This window comes from Crinia signifera, chromosome 2 (assembly GCF_055691185.1).
Source record: "Crinia signifera chromosome 2, ASM5569118v1, whole genome shotgun sequence".
Taxonomy (NCBI): Eukaryota; Metazoa; Chordata; class Amphibia; order Anura; family Myobatrachidae; genus Crinia; species Crinia signifera.
In genome coordinates, this window is record NC_139218.1 from 278,402,247 (window position 1) to 278,425,102 (window position 22,856).

Genomic DNA, 22,856 nt, shown 5'->3' on the forward strand with positions numbered 1-22,856 from the left:
AATACGGTGTACCCCTACTCACTTTGTCCCCCATATTTTGGGAACCAGGACCGGTCGAAGAGCCCCATGCTGGTTTCATGAATATAGGGGGACCTTATTTAATTGTTTCCCCTGTTATTTGAGAAACCAGGACTGGTTCAGAGAGCCCGGGGCTGGTCATGCTTTTGGGGGGGGACCCCATGCCATTTTTTTTTTTCATTATTTATTTTTCTACTATAGACAAATGAAGATGACACTCCCCCAGGCTTTATTCCAACCCATTATTTGAATTTGAATGCTTTTTTTATTCCCTGGAAGTCGCCTTTCTGTGACAGATTTTAAATCTCTCATGCTGAACCTCCTATTATGAATCTCTAGCACAAATATCTCGCTGTGTGTAGGGCCCTTTAGTAAAGAGGCAAAAATCGTCCCATGTGTATGCCCTTAAGCCAATACGGATTTGCAATGTTTTGTAAACATGTAAAGAAAAAGTTATTAAACTACTCAAGATACTGTATTCATGCCATCTGTGTGGAGCTGTCAGGTTATATATATTTATTGTATTTTATATAACTACTGCTGGGGTAAAATCTTATTGTAGCTGAGAAGGTTCATTCTCTCATTTTTTTTCTCACTGCTTTACTTTTTGCATAAATTGCTTTAAAACTGAGAGTTATTTATTATCACAATAACTTACATGAGATTACACAGCAGGAAAATACATTGATAATCCATTTGATTAACCACACTGCCATCTGTTTGTGTAGAAATACTATTCTTACCTTCCATTTGATTTTCTTCAGGGGCAACCAGGACAACTTGGAGAGCAAGGTAGCCAAGGGCCACCAGGACTTATTGGAATAACAGGGTTACCAGGACGTAAAGGAGACAAGGGTGAAAGAGGCCATCCAGGAGAAATGGGGCCACTCGGAGATAAGGTAAACATATGGGGTGAAATTTAAAAGGATGAGAGATTCAGAAAGTGAGTGATTTGGTAAGAAATCTCCAGTATTTTTAAAGTGGCAATCATTTACACTTCAAACTGGTTTTGCAGTGTAAATGATTGCCGCTTTAAAAAAAACCTGGAGATTTCTTACCAAATCTTCCACTTTCTGAAACTCTCATTCTATTACATTTCACCCGTTGTGTTTTTGCCTTCAGTGTGCTAACACATTTTACCTACAGATGGGGCAAGTCTCATCCTTGCTACCTATGGCGAGAGTTCCGCCAGCTGGCCATGGCTGGCCACGGCGACCGCCATCGCAATACATGTGTGTGTGATACATGTTTAAATACTTTCAACTTTATTTCATTTTTTTTAGGGCCTTAGTGGTGTTACTGGTTTTCCAGGGGCAAATGGCGTACCTGTAAGTATGTGCATACTATACACGTGAATAAAACACTATGTAACAGTACAAAAGCACAAAATTATAGAAACCATGTTATTACATATACACATACATTAAGTATTTAGAAACCTGTGCTACAATGTATATATTCTCTTTAATAATAGTCATGACGGAACATGAAGGGAGCTGTAAATGTCCCAATAGCTTACTACACCGTAGATAAATTCATATTATTTGGAATTATTGTATTTTGACCACAAGTGGTAAAACCCCCCAAATAATGTTTTTAAAAACACCATTTTGTGATAGGAGGAAGTATGTGATATTGCCTTTCTGGTTCAGAATTCCTCTTCAAGGGTCAGAGGAGGCCAAAGTATGGACTGGCAAATGAGCAGAATAAGACAAACAGTAGTTGGGGCCAGTGAAAGATTACAAGCAAGATTGTCTGTAAACGAAAAGACCAAAGTAATGTAATAGGGTGAGAGAATCAGAAAGTGAGAGATTCGGTAAGAAATCTCCAGGTTTTTAAAGCGGCAATCATTTACACTGCAAAATAAAACTGGGTTTGCAGTGTAAATGATTTCCACTGTAAAAAGCTGGATATTTCTTACCGAATCTCTCACTTTCTGATTCTCTCACCCTATTACATTTCACCCCAAATGTGTAGCAGTAATAATGACACGATTGGCAATATCAAGGATTCCTTTGTAGCTTTCTTAGTACTATCACAGACATGTCACTAAGGTGAAAATGGAAGTTATATGAGTTAAATATAGAATACAATTGACAGTGGCAGCTGCTCACTGAGAATGGGTAATGGGTATGAGGTAATGTCCATCTGCTGATTGGTTACCTGTGTAAGATCTGATGTCCATTTAAAATGTGACTATTTTATAGTGCATCCTGGGAGTTCAGTCTTTGTTTTTTAATTTTAATTTTATATAGAGGTTTTAGTTCAGCGTTTCCCATGATGTAATGTAACCAAATATGAATGGACAACAGCGAGTTACCCACAGACATAACTAGTGAGCTGACCTGCATTCAACTCTGTTTCTAATAATAGGCTCCAGAGGGTATGGATAAGGTCAAAGTGTATAGATAATGAACAAAGTCAGTTGTACTCCTCATTGTGAATGATTCTTCTAGCCCCTGCATGTTAATTAGAAGTTAATTCAAAATATAAAATATATTTGTGTGATATACATATGTATAAATATAAATAATCTTATCCATATTAGTGCCACTATGTTATCAGTCATTAAGACTAAAGCAGGCATTTGTAATGACATTCTGTGGACACTATGACAACATGCCTGGGGGGGGGGGGGTATCCAATTATTCACGGTAAATTAATGCAGCTAATGGATTCTTCGGGGTTATCCAATTAGAACCAATTTTGGTGATTATGCTGTGTGTCCAAAGCATTATCCCCAATAACCTGCCCCCAGATGCGTGATAACATGGGTCTAGGAGCTAATCCAATGTGTTACTAGCTGAAAATTGGTAATTTTATGGCCGATAAAAAGGGGCTATAATAGGAAAGCCCTATAATGCCCATTGGTCTAAAAACCTTGTTGTAGTCAGTAAAATTAGTGCAGCTAATTGGACATCCCCCTGGTGTGCATATGAGAAAATTTTGGTCTTAATTTGCAAATAATTATATAAAATTATGGTTATAAATATGGTACTAATTGTAGTAATTGGTACTAATTGTTAGACCCAATAATCAGTTATATATGTGATTGTGAAGTCACCGATTACTAAAAAAAATTACTCTGGCCTCAGTTGCAGTTTAAACTTGTATCTTCTGTTGCCCTGCATTATAAATCAAATCTTCAGATTCTTTGGCTTCTTCTTTTCTGCAGCCAGGGGACCACCAAGGACTTTCTGAGCAAGGACAGCGATTTGCTGAAGTCACTATGGCTTCTGTCCTGGGTTATCAGCCTCAACTCTCAGAAACATCCTTGTGGGACCACTGACAGGATAGAACACAGCTTGCTGGACCCTTGCGATCTGTGTCATGTATATTGTGCTAAGTGAGAAGAAAATAAATATCACAGTTAATAGTAGCAAACAGGTATTACAGGCAGTAATAGTATCAATTGAATTGGATATTGGATCTGAATTATCATTATATTAGCTCGCAAGTGACTGGTAAAAAATGAAAAGTTACATACGGTAGTACTGAAGGCTCCAGGCTGTAATAACATTTGTAAATTATATCATTCTCAGGGTCACGTGGGACAAGGTGGTCCTAGAGGAAAGCCAGGACATGATGGTTGCAATGGAACGAAAGGCGACGCTGGTGAGGCGGGACCACGGGGGCCAAGTGGTCAATCTGGGTATCGTGTAAGTACCACATAACACAGAGAGGAGGAACAGTTCCAGAAATGTTTATGATATGAAAATCTTCTTGTTTTACATTTTTAAGAATTGTGTTTTAAGAAAAAAGACATAGTAGATACATGTAGATCTGTTGTGTAACATATTAGTGAATACTATTTATCATTTAAAAAAATATAGTGCATACACATGTGCACACTCACAATATATATCCATTTGCCCTTATTTTTCTGTTATGTAATATGTGTTATTAGTCCTTCATGCTCTGTAATAAATATATTGTGGAAGTTTAGGACCTGGAAATATTAGGAATTTATGTAGATTACTTTTGAAAGTTGACCACTGGATTTAGACTGAAAAAGTGATCAAACCCTTTAAAATCTTGCCTATTAACTTGCGGAACCCAAGGTCTGTAGTCACTGACAAAGTTTGGCCAGTTATCCTTCATTTTCCTTATTTTTAAGGACCAAATGTAATGCTGCCTGAGTTTGATGGCTGTGTGGGATGCCGGCCAAAAGCGTATGCTTTTTTTAAAGAGTCAAAAAAAATTCTGAGTTTTGGCATTACAATTAGCCCTTTGTCTTTGCTATGGGCAACACCACTACTTTTCTTTTTTACAGCCATTAGTAAATGCACCCCCAGGTGTGACATATTTATGCATACAGTAGTGATGTCACAAGCACACTGAAAAATTTGTAATGGGGCCTACACATGGGGCGATTTCAGAGCATTTTCTAACTGCTCTAACTAGATCGCTTATCAAATGCCCTGAAATCGCTCTGTGTGTAAGGGCCATAGTGATAGCGATGCGTGGCCCCGTGTGTCGCTATCACCCGGCGATTGATATCTAGCATGTTGGATACATTTAGTTGTAATCAGCCGGGCAGGGCAACACTGGAGAACACTGGCCCTGACAGATCTCTCAGCACACATCACTGACACATCGCTGTGTGCTGAGCAATCTTGCATCGCTCAGAACGCTCACAAAATCTCCCCGTCTGTAGGCCACTTAACTTACTGTATTGCTCTTTAGATTGCCTAATAATCCTTCATTTCATTAAACAATATTATAATAGAAACTATACAGTAGTTTACTCCTGAACAGTGGTGTAGGGTGCAGCGAGGGCACCTGGAGCAAGCTCATATCACGGCACCCCCCCCCCCCCCAGCCCTCAGTGGCAGCACCCCCCCTTCCCAGCCATTAGTGTCAGCACCACCCCTCCCCAGCCCTCAGTAGCAGTACCCCCATCCCCAGCCCTCAGTGGCAGTGCAGTACTCCCCCTCCCCAGCACTCTGTAGTTGTACCCCCATCCCCAGCCCTCAGTGGCAGTGCAGTACAGTCACAGTGCTACCCCTCCCCAGCAGCACCCACTCCCCAGCCCTCAGTGGTAGAACTCCCCCTCCCCAGCCCTCAATAGCAGTAACCGCATCCCCAGCCCTCAGTAGCAGACCTCCTCCTCCCCAGAGCTCAGCAGCAGCACTGCCCCCTCCCCAGCCCTCCATTGTACCTCTCCTTACCATCGATATCTTCCTCACATAGCATGTGGTGATGGTAGTAGCTGCTTCTGGTCTAGCTGGGAGTTCAGCGGTGCTGCTTCCCTTCTCTTCCTCCCTCCGAGGTATTGCAGCAGCGCCGGCTTCTCCCCACTCCCTCCCGCCAGGGCAACGCAGGGGCTTCTCCCTCCTGGCAGGGCAATGTAGGGGTGCCGGCTTCTCCCTCCCGCCAGGGCAATGCAGCGGCGCTGCCTTACCCCCGTCTCCCTCCTGCTTGGGCAATGCAGCAGTGCAGGCTTTACCCTTCTTCCTCCCCCCAGGGATGGGGGAGCCACACAGGACACAGCAGGGGTGCGCCCTGCAAACCTTTGGTGCCCGGAGCAAGAGCTCCGCCGGCGCCACCCTAGCTATGCCTCTGCTCCTGAACAAACCATGCTGCAATGCAATGAACGTATGTCGCAGACACTGACATTTATAAATAAGCTAAAACATAACCCTTCCCTATTTTTTGATGCTCATTTTAAAGCTGCCATTCCTGTAGTATACATGTCTTTGGTTTATTAACTTCACTTTGTTTTTAATGCTGGGTGCACACTGGGAGTGATATTGTCAGTTCAATTATTAATATAATTTATTTATATGGCGCAACAAGGGTTCTGCAGCACCTTACAATACATAGATGAGCAAAAAAAAGCAAGAAAATAGTGATTTACAGTACAAATGCAAATTAGGACAGGTACATGGTAAATAAAAGACAGTAGACATTTACGCTATTTTAAGAGTGGCAGAGATATACAGTATTCTTAGAAAAGCACGCGCAGAGAGGTCCCTGCTAGTGAGAGCTTACAATTGAATCGATCTTCCCATAAATCGTTCAGGTGTGTACCCAGCTCAAACTGGGTACACACCTATACAATTGTCGGCCCATTCTCCCGGTGTCGGGTGAATGGCTGCTGATTGTATAGGTGTGCATGCAGTGTAGGAGCATTAGTCGATAAACATCTTATAACACTCCTGCAATGGTCGGACCAGGAGGTTGCATCTTATGTGCTAAACAGGTAGACTTTCTAATCACCATAGAGGGGACACTACCCCTTGCTGCTGCCGCCACCTCACAGGGCTTAAAGTTGGTCACAGCTGAATACACACAGACACACACACACACACACAGCCTGGCTGAACGAACAAGTTGTACCCAACTTAAAGATCCCTATTGTTATCTAATCAAAAATGCACAATTCAGTGGAAGGTATTAGAGAATTTTTATGACTACAAATAAAGGACAGCAAATATATATATATATGCCTACTTGTGTAATACTGAGACATTTTGCAACCAAGCTGATTCATCATTATTATAGCATCAATACTTAACATATATTAATTAAATCATTCGCATTATACATTTAACATAAATGGTGTTTACAGATTGAAATCGATCATTTTCTAAATAACCTGGATTTGAGTAAAATATATGTGTTACCATTGTATAATAAATTTTTCTTTATTTTAAAGGGCGATCTAGGTGCCAAGGGTCAAAAAGGTGAACCTTATTTTATTCCACTGGACCAAAGAAATAAACTAAGAGTAAGTGTACCATTTGTAATGCTAAAGCATTCTTTGATTTATGAAGCCAAACCCTTTCAATACACAATTTAAATTGTAAAGTTCAAACATAAAATGTATGAACATACCCCCTTTTACCCTCTATTAAACAAGACTATAATTGGTGGTCCCTGAAACAACTATCCTGGCTAGGAAAAATAGAACACACACCCCAAACTACTCTACATTATGCAAACACTTCCGATAGATACCCAAAACCTGGTTCCGGCCCATTAATTCACTGATCTGCCAATTTACCTGGTCTAAGAAAAATCCTAGAATTAAACGCACCTTACTTACGCGCCCAAAACTAAACAAGTACCAGAATTCCTAATGATGACTGAAGCAATGATATCACTAAGTACTGAATATAATGTAATATATCCATAACCACTTACTTCCACAGGAGTATTGGAGTCACTATTGTATTATATGAACATTGTCAACATATTTTGCTGTTCTTCTTGTAGGGGGATCCTGGTGATCCGGGATTTATTGGAAACCCAGTAAGTGTTTGCATATAATGTATTACATTTTCACTCAATATGATAAACACATGCCACATATTTATTACCCACTATCATCTGCAGGGTCCAAGTGGTCTACCTGGTAGAGTTGGGACTTTTGGCCCTATGGGCCCTCCCGGATTTCCTGTAAGTATATTTTTCCAATTCTGACCAATATGGCTAGAATTTATTCTCAAAAAAGAATGTACAGATAAAACTAATCTCTCAAATCCAGTTTTGAAGGCCTGCTAACAATACATGTTTTCCATATGTCCTGATGGATTATTCATTACTGAAATTTTAAAAGATCCATAAATGTTACTAATTATTTAATTAAGTGATGTGGGGTGTGTCGCAGTGGTGGTTAAAGCTATCAAAGGGACACATATGCCCGGTTATGCTGCTTAGTCCACAGAGGATAAGCCATGAGTGACAAAGCCTTATAAAGACTGCATACAGGTGAGGTCTCTTAAGCTCATTAGATAACCTTTTGAACAACGTTGATGATTCCGATTTGTTTGCAGTGACAAATCATTTATCATCATCATCCAGTGAGGACATTCTGTCACAATGCTGATGCACATTCCCACTAGTTGGGTGTCGCCTCTTCTGATTTTTTGAACACTCCGTAAGATTTGTACTATTGTTAACCACAGCATACACCGGGATGAAGCCACTGACATGTCTCTTGCAAGATAGTACAGTGTGTATGCACTATATCGTGAGTTCAGGCGTTCAAGGCAATTCAAGGAAATCGTTGATGAAATTGCATCATTTGCAAGTTGTCTAATGCAGTGGTTCCCAAACTGTGTGCCTAGGCTCCCTGGGGTGCCTCGGAGCACTTGCAGGGGTGCCTCGGTTTGGTTGGCCTGAACCGATTCAAACTATTTATGGTCAATGTAATAGGCAAAATCAGTGCTGGTGGCTTCCAGTTTTTAAATATGTGGATAAACAGAAGTGAATCCTGTCCCTCACCACATAACTGGACCTAAGGATGACATAAGCACAACTTATTTAATTTAATATTGTTTTCTGAAATTCTCGGTAGCAAACTTTGCACCTAGGGGTGCCGTGACAAATATTCTGATAATCTAGGGTGCCGTGATGCAAAAAAGTTTGGGAACCACTGGTCTAATGTGTACCTAGCTTTAGTTTTTGACCTTTAGCAGAAGTGCTAATTATAGTAAGTAAAATGTACAGTTGTCAGTGTATTGCCCCCTGTTGTCTGTAGCTGGAATGACAGCATGAGTGTTGTCTGCAAACATAGTGTCCATAGTGTAGAGAAGATAGCAGAAAAAATATATGTTTGGTGATCACAGTAACCTCTAAGGTGCCATATACTGTCATTTAAGTGGCATATACATAAGAAAAGACATGTAACTTTTTATTTAACATCTGATGCTATGGCTTTGAATTTTTAGGGGCCTCCAGGACCTCCAGGACCACCAGGACCACAAGTAAGGAATACGTATACTAGTTGTAGCTTTCTCTTGCAGTCAGACAATATAACATGTATGAGAAGTAAATATTGTAAGTAATTGATGTTAGGATACTTGAAGAGACTATTTATTTGTGAAGATGTGGGAGAATAGGTTTGGTGAAGTGAAAAGAGTTGGAATTTATTACAGAAGGAACATATGCCTGTAGCTTAGCAGGCACGATGGGCGTTCCCATGGAAATAAGGCGCGGGTGCCGGGGGCGGGCAGCTGACATCAGCGGATGTCAGCTGCCCACCCTGTTCCCGTACAGTGAGCACACAAACTAAGACACCAGAGAGTTTTATCCAACGTGTGGACCAGAATAAGGTCCATACTGTATGCGGTGGTGAAAAGAATAGCAGAAGGGATGTATGTAGAAGTGAAAAGGATAGTCGTAGGGATGTCTCTTTGGGGCAGTAGAAGAAATAGTAGAGATGTGTGTGAAGAAGAATAAGGGAAACATATGTTTGGCAGAAGAAGCAACTTATGAGGTTAATTCAATTATTTGTGAAATTATTTGCCTTAACATATCCTTCAAACAACCAATAATGAGCTAAATGACCAGCTAATAACTTGGTCATTACCATATTAATGTAGCAATATAAAGTCTCAGAATTTGGCACAGTTGTGTGACACCAAACAAGAATAACAACTTCATATGCAATTATTCTCATCTGTATATTAATATCAGAAGGATATTTCTATGATGCCGTTCCCTGAGCCCTATATACCAATTAAAAAGGTATTGGTCCGTAGGTATCCAGAATTATATTGGCATTGTAATTTGATGCTTCAATGGAGAGTTTTGTGGCAAAACGTCCACCTGACATTTACAGGGCATTACCATTGTTTGTGGATATTGGTGAATTGCTGGGTGGTCTGGAAACTGTGACAGTTACTTTCAGCAACTCACTGAGCAGGTGGTTTTCTAAATGTGTCTCCTTATGGGGTGAAAATGGGTACAATGTTCTGCCTCAACTAGCTTTAGCTGGGTTGAATTTGGGCACATCAGCTAGTTGCAGTTTATTACAAACATGTGACTGTGACTTTTTTACTATGACTCTCTGACTGTCTTGATTGTATTAACCAATTCTCTCATATTTCTACATCTCTGTTTGTAGGGCAGTACAGGCATTGGCATTCATGGGGTGAAGGGAGAGCAGGTAAATAACAAATACAAGATTTACATGGCTGTGATTGTGCTTATATAAACTAGCTTGATAGAGGAATTGATTTCATTGTAGGATCAAAGCAAATACACCAAAAACCTAAAAATGCTTTTTTTTGTACATTTACTGTCTTTGTTAATAAAATAATACACTAAATAATTTAGACTGCTGACATCTATTCAATATATATATATATATATATATATATATATATATATATATATATATATATATATATATATATATAGTATATATGTCCTAAAGTTAATTGTCATGTTTGTTCTTATCACACGGAAGCCATAGAATATATGTATTTCATTCAGCTTGTGTTAAAGTTATAAAATAAAGGACAATATGAGTGTATAGGACTCATTGTTATGCACATCAGTTATTTACATGATCATTATATTGCACAAAAGAGTAACACAATGCACATTGACATCATCCAGTTCAGAGTGGGCACATCCAATACTGATTGCAGATGATAAACCTGTTATATGACTAAAGCACTTCTTGACCAATGTTCAGGAGTGCCAGTGTCTGGTGACTTAGCCTTTGAGTGCCAATGGAATTATTCAAAATAGGTGTGAAATTTGCCAAGCAAACCTTTTTTATTAACCATTTGAGTGCCAACGTTTCTGTGAGAGATTCTCAAAATATTCATTCAAAATGTCAAGTGCCGCTCACAGCAAGTGGGGTTTTTTTGGTGCAATATTTAAGTAAACTTCAATGAATTGACTTGGCTGCATTTGTATTTATACTAAAAGAACAGTGGCTGTGAGCGATGCTGCCATTTAGTGGATACTTTGCAGATCGCTAATATAATAGGGCTAATAGTTTTCAACATCCTGATTACTGTTCAATAAAATAGTTGTCATCATAAGCATTTGAATCACGCATAGCACTGGTACTGAAAACGGAGCACAACATGATTCGGTCATGTCCCCGATTTTCCAGCTACACAAACAGGACCTTATTCAGATCCACTCGGACCGCACGGAGGACCGAAGTTGAGCATATGCGCATGCACAGGTGCATTTCTGCACATGTGCAGACGCAGGGTGCGTGCACCCACGGCAAACTTTCGGGTTGCCGGGTGCACGCACCCTACACAGCGGGTAGCGTTTTATGAACATTACCAACGTATGTCCTCATATGTGACTGATAGACACTTTCTCATCCTCTTAGGGTTAGCAGTTCAACCCTTTCAGTTACATGTATAAGATGCATTATCCACTATGTTTATAATATGGGCAGGGCTGCCACTAGGAATTTTGGGGCCCGGGACTGATTTCCAGTCCAGGCCCCTCTGGACCCCCCCTCATCCCCCCTTTCACTTACCGCCTGACTCCTGTTGCAGGTCCAGAAGCACAGGCTTTTTCAATGAAGGACGTCAGCAGCCAATTAAAATGCAGCACCGGCTGGTGAGACAATCAGAGCTCATGTACCGGCAGCTTCTCTGATTCCGGAGTCCTGCGTTAAAAAATACAGGCAGTACAGCGGAGGCAGTTGGGGGGAGGGGTGTGGTATTCAAAATTAGCTGCCCGGGCCCTTCCAGAGGCCGGGCCGGGGACAGCTGTACCCACAGCACCCCCCTGTCGGTGGCCCTGGATATGGGGATAGATTTTTGTTGTAAATCAGAGTACGGAGCCTACACATTTTATTTCTGGATAATGAGTTTCCATATGCATTTAATACCTATAGTTTGTTTTCCAATATGCACAGCTGGGTCTTCTATGCTTAATTGGTATCCACACATACACTGTATTAAACATGAAAATGTATGCTACTTCCAGGCTGATGGGAAAGTCCATGACTATTGCATATAAAATCCTTTACTCTCATATTTGTCTAGAGAATTCAAATATCAATCTTATGCTTGTGTTATATTGTGCTTGTGTTATATTGTGCTGTTAGACTCAAAATTGTTGCCCACCTAGTTTTGTTTATAGACCCACGTGATGTATCAATTATTCTGCAAAATATAAAGCCGCCACCTTGGTTTGTACATAGTAAACGCTGAGTGATTGGTGTCACATACAGCATTAATCCAGAGTTAATTCTTATTCCCTTTAGTTTCATGCTTTTTCAGTACATGAAAGATCTCTTTATTCTCATGTATTTATTCCTCCATTAAAGTGGTAGCTCATTTCCTTGCTTATAAGAGCAAACATCAATTGCCCAGTTACATTTTTATGCAGGTATGTTATGTTCTGTATCATTCCCTTTCTATTTTCTTAATACTGTATATCTTTATAGGGCGAACAAGGCCAGCCTGGGCCGCAATGCACAAACTGCCAAGATGGGGTAAACACATTATTTCTTTTTCAAATCAAGTATTCTATTATTGCATTACAGAAAAGATGAATCAATACAAAAGATGAAATAAAGCACTGGCAGAAGAAAACGTATACAGTGCCGACAGTTAGTACATAGTGATGAAATAGGACCAGAAACGCAAAAGGAAAAAAAGACCAGTAACATTCATAAACCAGAATGAGAAGCATAGTTTGTCATGAAGGGCTGAGCACAATGTGGGAACAATGAGTTATGACATAGTGGGACATCCATACATTGGGCCTGATTAAGCCCTGATTGCAGGGCTGCAAAGTCAGAGCCCACGCGATTATCGGAGGACCCTTATGTGCGGCCAAAGCCAGCAACGGCCTGTGATCGCAGGCTCTACACTGGCTGATTGACAGTCATCTGGCATTTGTGGGTGGCATCCTAACGATTTCTGGGAGTGCCACACAAAAACGCAAGCAGGTCCGGCCATCGTGGAGGGAGGGCCACTGACAGCCCGATCTCTTCACGGCCATTGCAATATAGAGTAAATATTGACTTATGCGGCACTGCACAATCAGTGGTGAGTGGTTTTTCCCTACTTTGCACGGCTGCAAATTAATCTGAAGCCATGCACAGAGGGACCCTCCTCTCAGGTGGGGGGGGGGGGGGGGGGTAACTGATCTCAGGTTGAACAGACCCTATAGTCCCAAGCAGGAGTGTAACCAGGTGGCATTCCTACCTGCCTATTGAAAACATTTATGATTGTGATGATGTGTCATTCAATGATGGCGTCCATTTGTGGTTTTTAAGGGGGCTCTGGAGCAAACCAGGCTCTAGCAATAATATAAGAAGAAATAAACTGCGCAAGGAAGTAGGTACTTCTATAATAAATTTATTAACTTTGTATTATGATATAAATGGCTAGTAAACAAAAAATCTATAATTTTTTTAAAAAAATAATCACTTTAGTCACCACTTATTTACTCAAAATAGTAAAGATCTTTGTTAATTGTCTTATTTAGCCACAATTAGTCCTTAATGGCACAGGGATTAGTAACTTGATCTCAGATGCTCTCTGTTATTTTAACAGAGACATTTTCAGTGTTTGAGGTGGGTATTCAATCCCGACCGTTTCCAGTGGCTTCCGACAGTACATCGATAGTTGGTATTCAATGTACTGACTGTCAAATGTCGGAAAGTCCGCAAATAGGCGGATACGGCTGCTGATTGTTGGAAAACGGCTGTGAATTTGACAATCCACGGCCATTTCCGATAATCTAGATCCAACCTTTTTTTTTTAAAAGGCGGATTGGACAGCCTTAAATGCTGTTACTAATGGCAGCATTGAATAGGTGAGTGCCAATATTTCCCCTGTCAGAAAATATCGACACAGATTGAATACCCTCTTAATGATGTTAGTTCCAATAATGGAGTCTGGCCAAACTTATAGTTGTAATTGGAACCTCATTTACCATAATTCTTATAGGATACCTGCTGTAGGTGTCTCCCAGCTGCTTCTGCTTATCCCAATATCACAGCTATCTCCAGAGTCCACTCTGCTGCTTGTGCAGGTTCTTTATAAAGTGGTGAGGTCTGGTCTTTAAAGTTCAGGTTTTTTCTTTGGTCCTTTAACGAGTTTCTCCGCCTACTGTAAACGCCAGGGGCTTCCTCAGAAAGGATCTGCAAATCTCTAAGCTGTCTTAACTTTGTGAAACTGGAAAGACATCCAAGGCTATTGAGATTGAGGGGTAGATGTAAGAAGCAGTGATGATGGAGGATAAGTGAGCCAGAGGTGGCACATGGCAACCAATCAGCTGTTCTGTATAATTTTATATTATTTAAAATATAGTTACTTTAGTGCTGATTGGTTGCCATGGGTCATTTCTCCTCTGGCTCACTTCTCCTCCCTTATCACTACTGCATACATCTACCCCTGAGTGTCATATTTAAGAGTGCCATGAAGTCTAGTATATATTTTTTATAGTTTAAAACAGTAGTTCTCAAACTGGTACCATTTCAAATTAAGTATGGTCCATTATTTATTGACAAAACCAGTTCAGGTTACTGCCAATCATAAAATATTTGTAAAAACAGAAGCAAATCCGGCCCAATACCACATTACTGACCCTAAGGATCACATATAAACACAATCTACTTAATCTGATTTTTTTTCTAATTATTGTTTTTTTTGGCCTAGGGGTGCCGTGATTCAAAGAAGATAGGGAACTCCTGGTTTAAAACATTGTTTTGTTTATGAGACACATCTTTTTTTTTTTTATCTGTTACATTGCTTGAATGTCTAATAAGTTCTCAGTGTCACATACAACACATTGCACCTAGGCTGATCACAAAACAGCCTGTAAAAGCTGAAATTCATGTTCAGATGGACAGTGAAAGAAAGTGTGAGCGATTCTGATATTTTCCTTCTTCTACAGAGGGAAGAGACTGTGCAGACATCTACTACAACACTAACAGATTATCTGGTAATATTGTCACTTTATATTATTTTACTGATGAAATTAGTAATTTAAATGATGTACTGTTCTTTTCATTGTCTCTCTTATGCCCCTTTCAGACCGCACATATCATCATCTGGTATTTTTACTGTTTCAAAACAGCAATATGTGTGGTCTGAAAGGTCCACAGTGAATTTACCGTTTCCAAAAAAACGGTATTTGGAAACGGTAAAAAGGCAAGATGAACAAACAACGGGACCAGCTAGTGCAGTGAATATTTAATGAGCGGGTCCCTGCTCCCTGCATATCTAATGAGCGAGACCCACTTGTGCAGTGAATATTTAATGAGCGGGTCCACGCCCCCTGCATATCTAATTGATTAAATATTAAATATTCACTACACTAGCGGGTCCCGCTCATTAGATATGCAGGGAGCAGGGACCCGCTCATTAAATATTCACTGCACTAGCTGGTCCCGCTTATTAGATATGCACAGAGTGGGACCAGCTTGTAATCAACATGCAGGGGTTTGCTTTCACACCGCAAAACCTGCTCAGTAAGTGCGGTCTGAAAGGATCATAAAACCTGCTTTGACCCGGTATTTAAAACGTTTTAAATACCAGGTCTAAGCAGGTTTTGCGGTGTGAAAGCAGCATTAGCTTCAATCACATTCTAACACTTTTCTTTTGTGGAATTTGTTACATTAACTGAATTAACAATTATAATCAAATACAATCCAGATATAAATATCTGTATACACAGTACAAAGCTCTAGCAATGGGTGTGAAATAAGGTAATACTGTATGAGTTCAACATTTACACAAAGTGCAGCCAGTCCTTCTTTAGGCTGTATAAACTTTAATGAGACTAGGATTTCGACTGGTGATTCCCTCTGTCACTGTTGATTGGGTTGTTCTTTTTCTATGTATTCCCCTGTCCCCTGTGATTATTATGCTGTCAACCCAGTTGAACAGGTGCAGACTTATAAACTGGCATCACTTGGGTGGTGCAAGTGCAAGGGGTGCCCAGGTGAAGGCCACGCTCGAGTGTCACCCACCTAGGGGTGACACCAAAATGTCGGCTCCTCCCCAGTGGCAGGGAGTCTGGTGCAGCACTGTGGCATTACGTGCAGCACTCAGCTTCTGCCACAGAGTAGTGTACACTATGCAGCAAAGTCTCTGGGGGCAGCCTAGTATCTACCTTTCAGGTTGGCCAGCAAAGCCATGTTCATAGAGCCAGATCCAAGGAGGGGGACTAGGGAGGTCGTCCCAGGCCCTCCAAACCTTAGGTACCCCCACACTCTCCACCTGAATCACACACACCACTGGTACTGAAAGCGGAGCACAGCATGATTCGGCCGTGTCCCCGATATTCCAGTTACACACACAGCCGCTGCCAGCGCCGTCTGCCGAGGTGCTGCTGAAGTCACTGTCAGCCTTTTGTGGGATTTCACAGTCGCTGCAGTGGCTGCTGGGATTTCTGTGATGTCCAGGAGCTGGGATTAAGAGGCGCCATTTTACTCAGCTGGCTTTTGAGCTGTGTGATGCCGGACATATCTGTTATTGTGAATTATTCAGAAACAACAGCACTATATCCTATTTTCCGTTATTTAACTAACTTTAACTACTAATATTTTGTGAGCTACCTATCGTAATCTCAGATGTCTATGCATTTTTATGTATATATCCATTTCCTTCCTTTCTTTGTTAATATGTTAATCATGAAAAAATAATTTCGACCTTTTGACTGTCGACCTTGCCTATGTCAACCATAGGCTTGTGTCAACTATTTTCCATGTCGACCTAGTCATAGTCGACCATTAGTGGTCAACCTAGCAGAGGCAGAACTCTGGGAGGCAATGGAGACATCTACCTCCGGGCTCCTGCCTCCAAGGGGGCACCACTCCTCCCCCTGAAAGATTAATTCAGTTATTTAAAAGCCAACGATATTGGTTCTGTGGCTGGAGTCTGAAATATATGTGTTCTCTATCTATATATGTTTTTGAACAGACATATATATTTTATATAAGGTTATAAAGGGTTGTGTGTGTATGTGGGGGGGGGGGGGGGCACCAATATATATCTTGCCTCCAGGCACCTGGATCGAACTTACGCCACTGCAACCTAGAGACTGTCGTGTCGACCTAGGCATTGTCTATCATCTATACCTTGACCCATAACCCGGTATGCTGCCTAATATCGCTGGTGTGATTTTGTCGTTTAAACCCCAAGATATACTATCCTGCAGCGTGGAGGGTCAAAGTCAAACCGTAGGTAATGTGGGGTGGACATGATTTCTGCATACAGCATTAAAGTCAAGTAACAATTTGTTAGACAGCAATATGATATTACAGAAATGTAATCTACTGTAGTCATTCACAGAAAAATATACACACACTCTATCTATTGCATTAAATGTAATGTTTTTTTTATAGGGAGACAAAGGTGACAAAGGCGTAAAAGGAAGTCCTGGATTGATGGTAAGAACATTTTCACTAAAACATTTGTTATTTAGACTACATTAATATTTTTACTTTTATATTTAATTTATTAAATTGCTCATCTCTTACTATGTAACGTTTATTATTTAACTTAATTTACCATAAATGGGGATTTCAGTTGCTAATATATAATTTCTGAAGAACTAGCAAGACAATAAGTGGATTGATCGCATGCATTGTTCAATCTCGAAAAACTGCATATTTCAATTATGTGTATATAGCTATTATATATGTCCTTATATATGGTCTGTATGGAAAGCCGCTAAATAAGGTATGTAAAAGTTCTAGGTATGTTCTTGGTTTTTTATATACCTTCTTTTATATTGCTCCCAAGATTTGACTGATGCAATTTGAATCATACTAATGTCTAGCATAAAAAAAATCATATTCTAAATTCTACACATTTTTAGGGTGCAACTTTTCAAGGAGAAGATGGGGAAGAAGGTATCATGGGCTTCCCAGGACAAAGGGTAAATACAAGTTCAAGAATAACATTATTAAAGTACCCTCTCACCTTCTGTTCTGTCTACACCATGTACCACGACTGGCATAGTCACATGAAATGGTGATTTCATGGTGGCAGATTGACAGAAGAGGAGCACAGAGATCTGTGGTGCCAGAATGGCTTTGTATTGTAATTCCTATCCATGCCACAAAAAGTAAAGATTGCACAGCAGTCATCAGCACTGGTCATGCTTACACATGGCCAGTACTGCTTAAACTGAAGTGAACAAGTAATATTATGGTCAACACCATTGTAATTCAGCAGCCAACCCCTGTGTAAAACAGTCTGGCTAGATTACAATATAAAAGAGAGAACCCTGCTCCTTATATAACAAAGGGGAAGGGATCTCCCAGGGGTACACAGATGGGTACCCAATAATTCCCCCTGACCAACCAATTTTATTTCTGAGATGGAGATTCTGTGCCTGATTCTGAGAGAGACTCAATGTCAATGTTTATTAATAATAATTACCTATTGGCACTGATAGTCAAAAAAGATGATATAAAAGCATAAACAGATGTAGCTGCACTCATCATTGCGGCAATCCGTCCGATTGTGCCTGTCTGTCACACCAAATTCAATCCTGTGGCACAGAATTAACACGCTGCAATATCGCCACTCAATGCGTTTCTATGACCCATGGGTGCGAATAGAGCAAATTTGCCCACAAAAGGGGTTATGTGATGCAAGAATATATGTAAGACAAGGGGCCTAATTTAACAGGAGTCACAAAATTAAAACTCATGGGAGCAGGCAGCAAGGCAGGTCCTGATTAAGCATTTGTTCCCCGCACCACCACCATTTTTTTCACTCATATTAAGCTAAAAATATGTAACTGGCTCAGGCCTCAACTCTATTCATATTGCCACTTACAGCTCTAGCAGTGCTGGCAATGGTGGCAGTAGCATCAATCATAGACCCAGAGGCAGAACGAGTTGCGGCTCTTACAGGATCTCCTCTTCCCAGCACTCCTGGGTAATCCCAGCAGGCACCTGTTTCCACAGCTCCCAGGGCAGATCTCACACATCTTGCTCAGTACTCCATCTCCAGGGGCACCAGGAAGTGCTCCCATCTCAGCGCAATCTATTGTGCCGACACTAACCCCCCCACACCTTCCAGGATCCAGAGGGGATGCCCAGCACAGGGCAAGGCCACAATGTGCCCCCCACACGAGACCCGACCTGCTATGTGTCTGCAAAATTTTGCAGGCACAACGCAACTGTGCGAGCACTTAGCTATACAGCAAACTACCCATACATTACCAGCTGCTCCCTGGCTGCACAGCTTAGCTGCAAAACCAGGTGCCGTCCTACCATGTTTTGGGTCAAAGCCCTGGTGCCCCAAAAACGCTGTGTTGCCTCCCCTGCAACAGTCCATCCCTGTCCGTCACCGCCCCCCTCCCCCCCCACCACCACCCGTCTCGTCATTGCCAACCCCTGTCACTTCTTAAACTGTAATCGTGATGCAGTTTGCCCAAAATCATAATCTGCGATCTTCAGGAAACTGCCGGGCTAGCTGAATCAGCCCCAATATTTACAAAATAGCTCCAATCAGCAAATTGTTAACACAGAATATTCAATCAAATCTTAGGCCTGAACAGAAAAAACTGTTTCATTAACAAACAAAATTCTGCTTAAGCAAATAATACAGACTACTCGGCAGGAAAATGAGAAAGCCACTTCTAGCGAAACGTGCATGTCTTGTGATGGATTTGCATCTGTCCAGTGCATAGGACTGACCCATTCTTCACTAATGACGTCAATGTCTTGAAAATGTATTGGGTGTTCCTATGCAGTGACAGGTACAGTAGGTAGCTAATGTGGTGGACGGAGATGGCCCATATATATTATAGGTGTGATATGGGAGTGTCATGGGCATGAACCTCTAATTAAAAATGACGTCATCAAGAACCTTTCCATAAGATAAGTTTTAAAGTCCCCTATGAGTGCCTTCATTTCTAAATACAATATACAATATACATCTCTATCCCTCTCTCTCTTTCTCTCGCCGATTTATGTTTTTGCTGGTGGGTGCTCAAGCCTGTTGAAAGGCACAACAAGCAAATACAGCAGCCCGGCATTGGGATTCTGGAGTTACGGGCACGTGGGTGCTCATTAATTCCTGTGGATGCTCGGGCCCTTGAGCACCCACAGAATCGGCACCTATGGTATGGGCTGCAGGCCAGGTTGAGGTATGGGCTGCCGGCCAGGGCTCTGGATGGAACTAGGTTTATTTAGAGGGCCATGCAAAAACCATCTCTAAATTGCTTAAATAACTGCCTTGTAAATATCATGTTAGGAATATTAAGACCATTGTAGAATGGAAAATGGCATTATTTTAGAAACACTATCAATATAAAAGATGTTTTATAAGCAACAGTAATATCCCATCAAGTATTATAACAATAAAGCATGAACTGGGTAAAGTTATTAAAAATGTCACGTTTTGGTTATTTTAAGTATACAAATAAATACCTCCCTCTATAGTTCATCCAAAAGATACTTTCAGTACAAATTAGAATATGGTATATTTTATATATATAGGATAATAATTACATTTGTATTCTCTAGGGGACTGCTGGCAACGATGGTGTGCGCGGAGAACCGGGAAGCGACGTAAGTGAAACCAATCTTGATAAACTATCCCCATGAATATTTCCATTTGTTGAGTACTAGCTAAGGTTAAAGTATGGTGTGGCACACCATACTTACCTACTCTCCCTAATCCTGCGGGAGACACATGGTTTTTGGGGTACTCCCCTGCTGCCCTCCTGCATTCTGCCCACTTCCAAGGATGTTTGTATCATGTTATATTATTATAAGATATTTTTTATTAGTAAATATAAAGTGCTATATAAATAATAATAATAATAATTATTATTATTATTATGCTATTTCAACCAATGTAATTAATTGTTAGTAAATTATGCACACAGGCAGTGGCTTCATTATGGGGGTACAGGGGGTGCTGCCTTACTAGGTGTCACTAGCTGATGGATGACACCAAAATGCCAGCTCCTCCTCAGTGTCATGAGCAGACTCCTGCACTGTAATATAATGTCACAGTGTAGGAGCCGCTGCTTCAGGCAGACAGTCTCTGACTGCAGCCCAGAATCTCCGAGACCTCTAGAGTTATCAAAATAGGGGTTGGGCAGAGACTCATACATCTTCATCTGAGGTCATACCCAATATTTATCAGCATACTTTGAGGTATTTCCAATGCTTCTGGTGTCACAAAGCATAGTGACACCCCTACGCACAGTTCTTCCTACTTACCAACCAAGTGCTAATCTTTCCACCTTTGACATTCTGCTTTAAATAAAAAAAATATTATTTGCAATTTAACAGGGATTGCCTGGGGCAAGCGGTAATCCTGGAACACCTGGCATGACTGGAATAAAGGTAATATATTACCCCGCTGTGTACTGTATGTGTCCTTAGTTAACATGCATAACTAAATCATCTAGCTTCATCAGAGATCCACAGGTAAAACCTGTTCTCAGTCAGAGTATTTTTTATATATACAGTAAACACTGGAGTTTAGATGCAACCTAATGAGACATGCTGATGCTCCCTTTCTCCTACTGTAGTTATTTGTTTCATGTGTAGGGGGATAGTGATAGCGATGCGCGGCCCCATGCGTAGTAATAACCAGAATGCTGGGGATTAATCTCTTAATCGCCAGGCAGGGACAGTGTTATCACCAGAGAATACTGAGCCTGACAGTTTGCTCAGCACACAGTGCTGACACATCGATGTGTGCCGAGCGATCATGCTGAGTGTTCTGAGCGATCTAGGGTCGCTCAGAATGCTCAGCAACTTGCTACGTGTGTAGGCCTCATAATGTATTATTGCATACGCTTCTTGAAACATCATGCTTGTATTTTAAACTACAGTGCAGAAATGACCTGTAATTTAGCTGTTATTTACTGTTACAGTAATAGACACATTAAGAAAAAACACATATATAAGTATCTTCTTGTAAATGGCAGTTTCCATCTGAGATGTTTTCCAATAAGGGTGTGTGCACACATTGAGATTGCCTTGCGATTTGATCCTGATTCGATCAAGCAAAACACATTAGATTTTGACAATATAGTACATATCTGTTCTAGATATGTACTATATATATGTATTATATAGTCTTGTCTGCACAGTCGTGAGCGCGCATCGTGCATTGACATCTGGGGCCTTATTTTGGTTCATTCTTTCTGACAAAATTCTTCTTAGATGGGCAAAACCATGTGCACTGCAGGGGGGGCAGATCTAACATGTGCAGAGAGAATTAGATTTGGGTGGGGTTTTACTTCAAAGTGAGATCTATATTGCAGTGTAAAAATAAAGCAGTCAGTATTTTCCCTGCACAGAAACAAAATTACTCACCCAAATCTAATTCTCTCTGCACATGTTACATCTGCCCCCCCCCCCCTCAGTGCACATGGTTTTGTCCATCTAAGAAGGATTTTGACAGAAAGAATGTACCAAAAAAAAGGCCCCTAATGTGGCTGAAAACCGTTCAGTAAACCACAGTATATTTAGTTTCTCCTACACACACGTGTGTTATAGACAATAATATTATGATTGACACTAATAGGATTGGAAATGTATGTTTATTACACACAGATCTTTACAAACATCAAGTAAGCAATTACTTGGACATTCAGACTTGAGGCCACAGTACTGAATGACTTTAGTCAATGCAACTCACCTGTATCATGAACTGCCTTCACTTTGGATCTATAATTGCCAACCATCAGTAAATTTACCAAAAGACCATTAAATGATGTCAAATGTTAACATGTCAGTATGAAAAAATGTTGGTAATTGATACACTACAATAATACATGTATGACTTTAAATAAATCTGTAGTGGACACATATGGAGCCATATCCTCTTAATAGTCTGCACACTATGTCATTGATGTCAGCCATTGTGTTCAACTGATGTAAGGAACATTACATTTACCCAGTACTTGCGGTATAAGAAAGAGACATAAGAAGGCATAATAGTGAATGGAAACAGACAGGTAGTAATAAAAACGACATAAGAACTCTCTGATCTGCCCACAAAACCTCCACTGTTTCTGTATTAGTTACTGCCAGGATATACCACATCCCCTAAAACACTACTGAAGATTATTGTTCTTCTGGATAAAGAGACATTTCAAAGGAAACTTGTTAGTGGGAA

At 40.7% G+C, this 22,856-nt stretch overlaps 1 protein-coding gene across 1 annotated transcript in view; it reads left to right on the forward strand.

Annotated features, from left to right (window-relative positions):
• Window positions 1–22,856, forward strand: part of COL4A2 (collagen type IV alpha 2 chain) — a 189,559-nt gene that overhangs the window by 96,573 nt on the left and 70,130 nt on the right. The window contains exons 5-18 of the mRNA XM_083168671.1: window positions 783–917; window positions 1,302–1,346; window positions 3,561–3,677; window positions 6,680–6,751; window positions 7,240–7,275; window positions 7,360–7,422; window positions 8,697–8,732; window positions 9,875–9,916; window positions 12,182–12,229; window positions 14,644–14,691; window positions 17,099–17,143; window positions 17,575–17,634; window positions 20,240–20,284; window positions 21,017–21,070. Coding sequence (XP_083024797.1) covers window positions 783–917; window positions 1,302–1,346; window positions 3,561–3,677; window positions 6,680–6,751; window positions 7,240–7,275; window positions 7,360–7,422; window positions 8,697–8,732; window positions 9,875–9,916; window positions 12,182–12,229; window positions 14,644–14,691; window positions 17,099–17,143; window positions 17,575–17,634; window positions 20,240–20,284; window positions 21,017–21,070 — 846 coding nt within the window. The remainder of the gene's footprint in view (window positions 1–782; window positions 918–1,301; window positions 1,347–3,560; window positions 3,678–6,679; window positions 6,752–7,239; window positions 7,276–7,359; window positions 7,423–8,696; window positions 8,733–9,874; window positions 9,917–12,181; window positions 12,230–14,643; window positions 14,692–17,098; window positions 17,144–17,574; window positions 17,635–20,239; window positions 20,285–21,016; window positions 21,071–22,856) is intronic.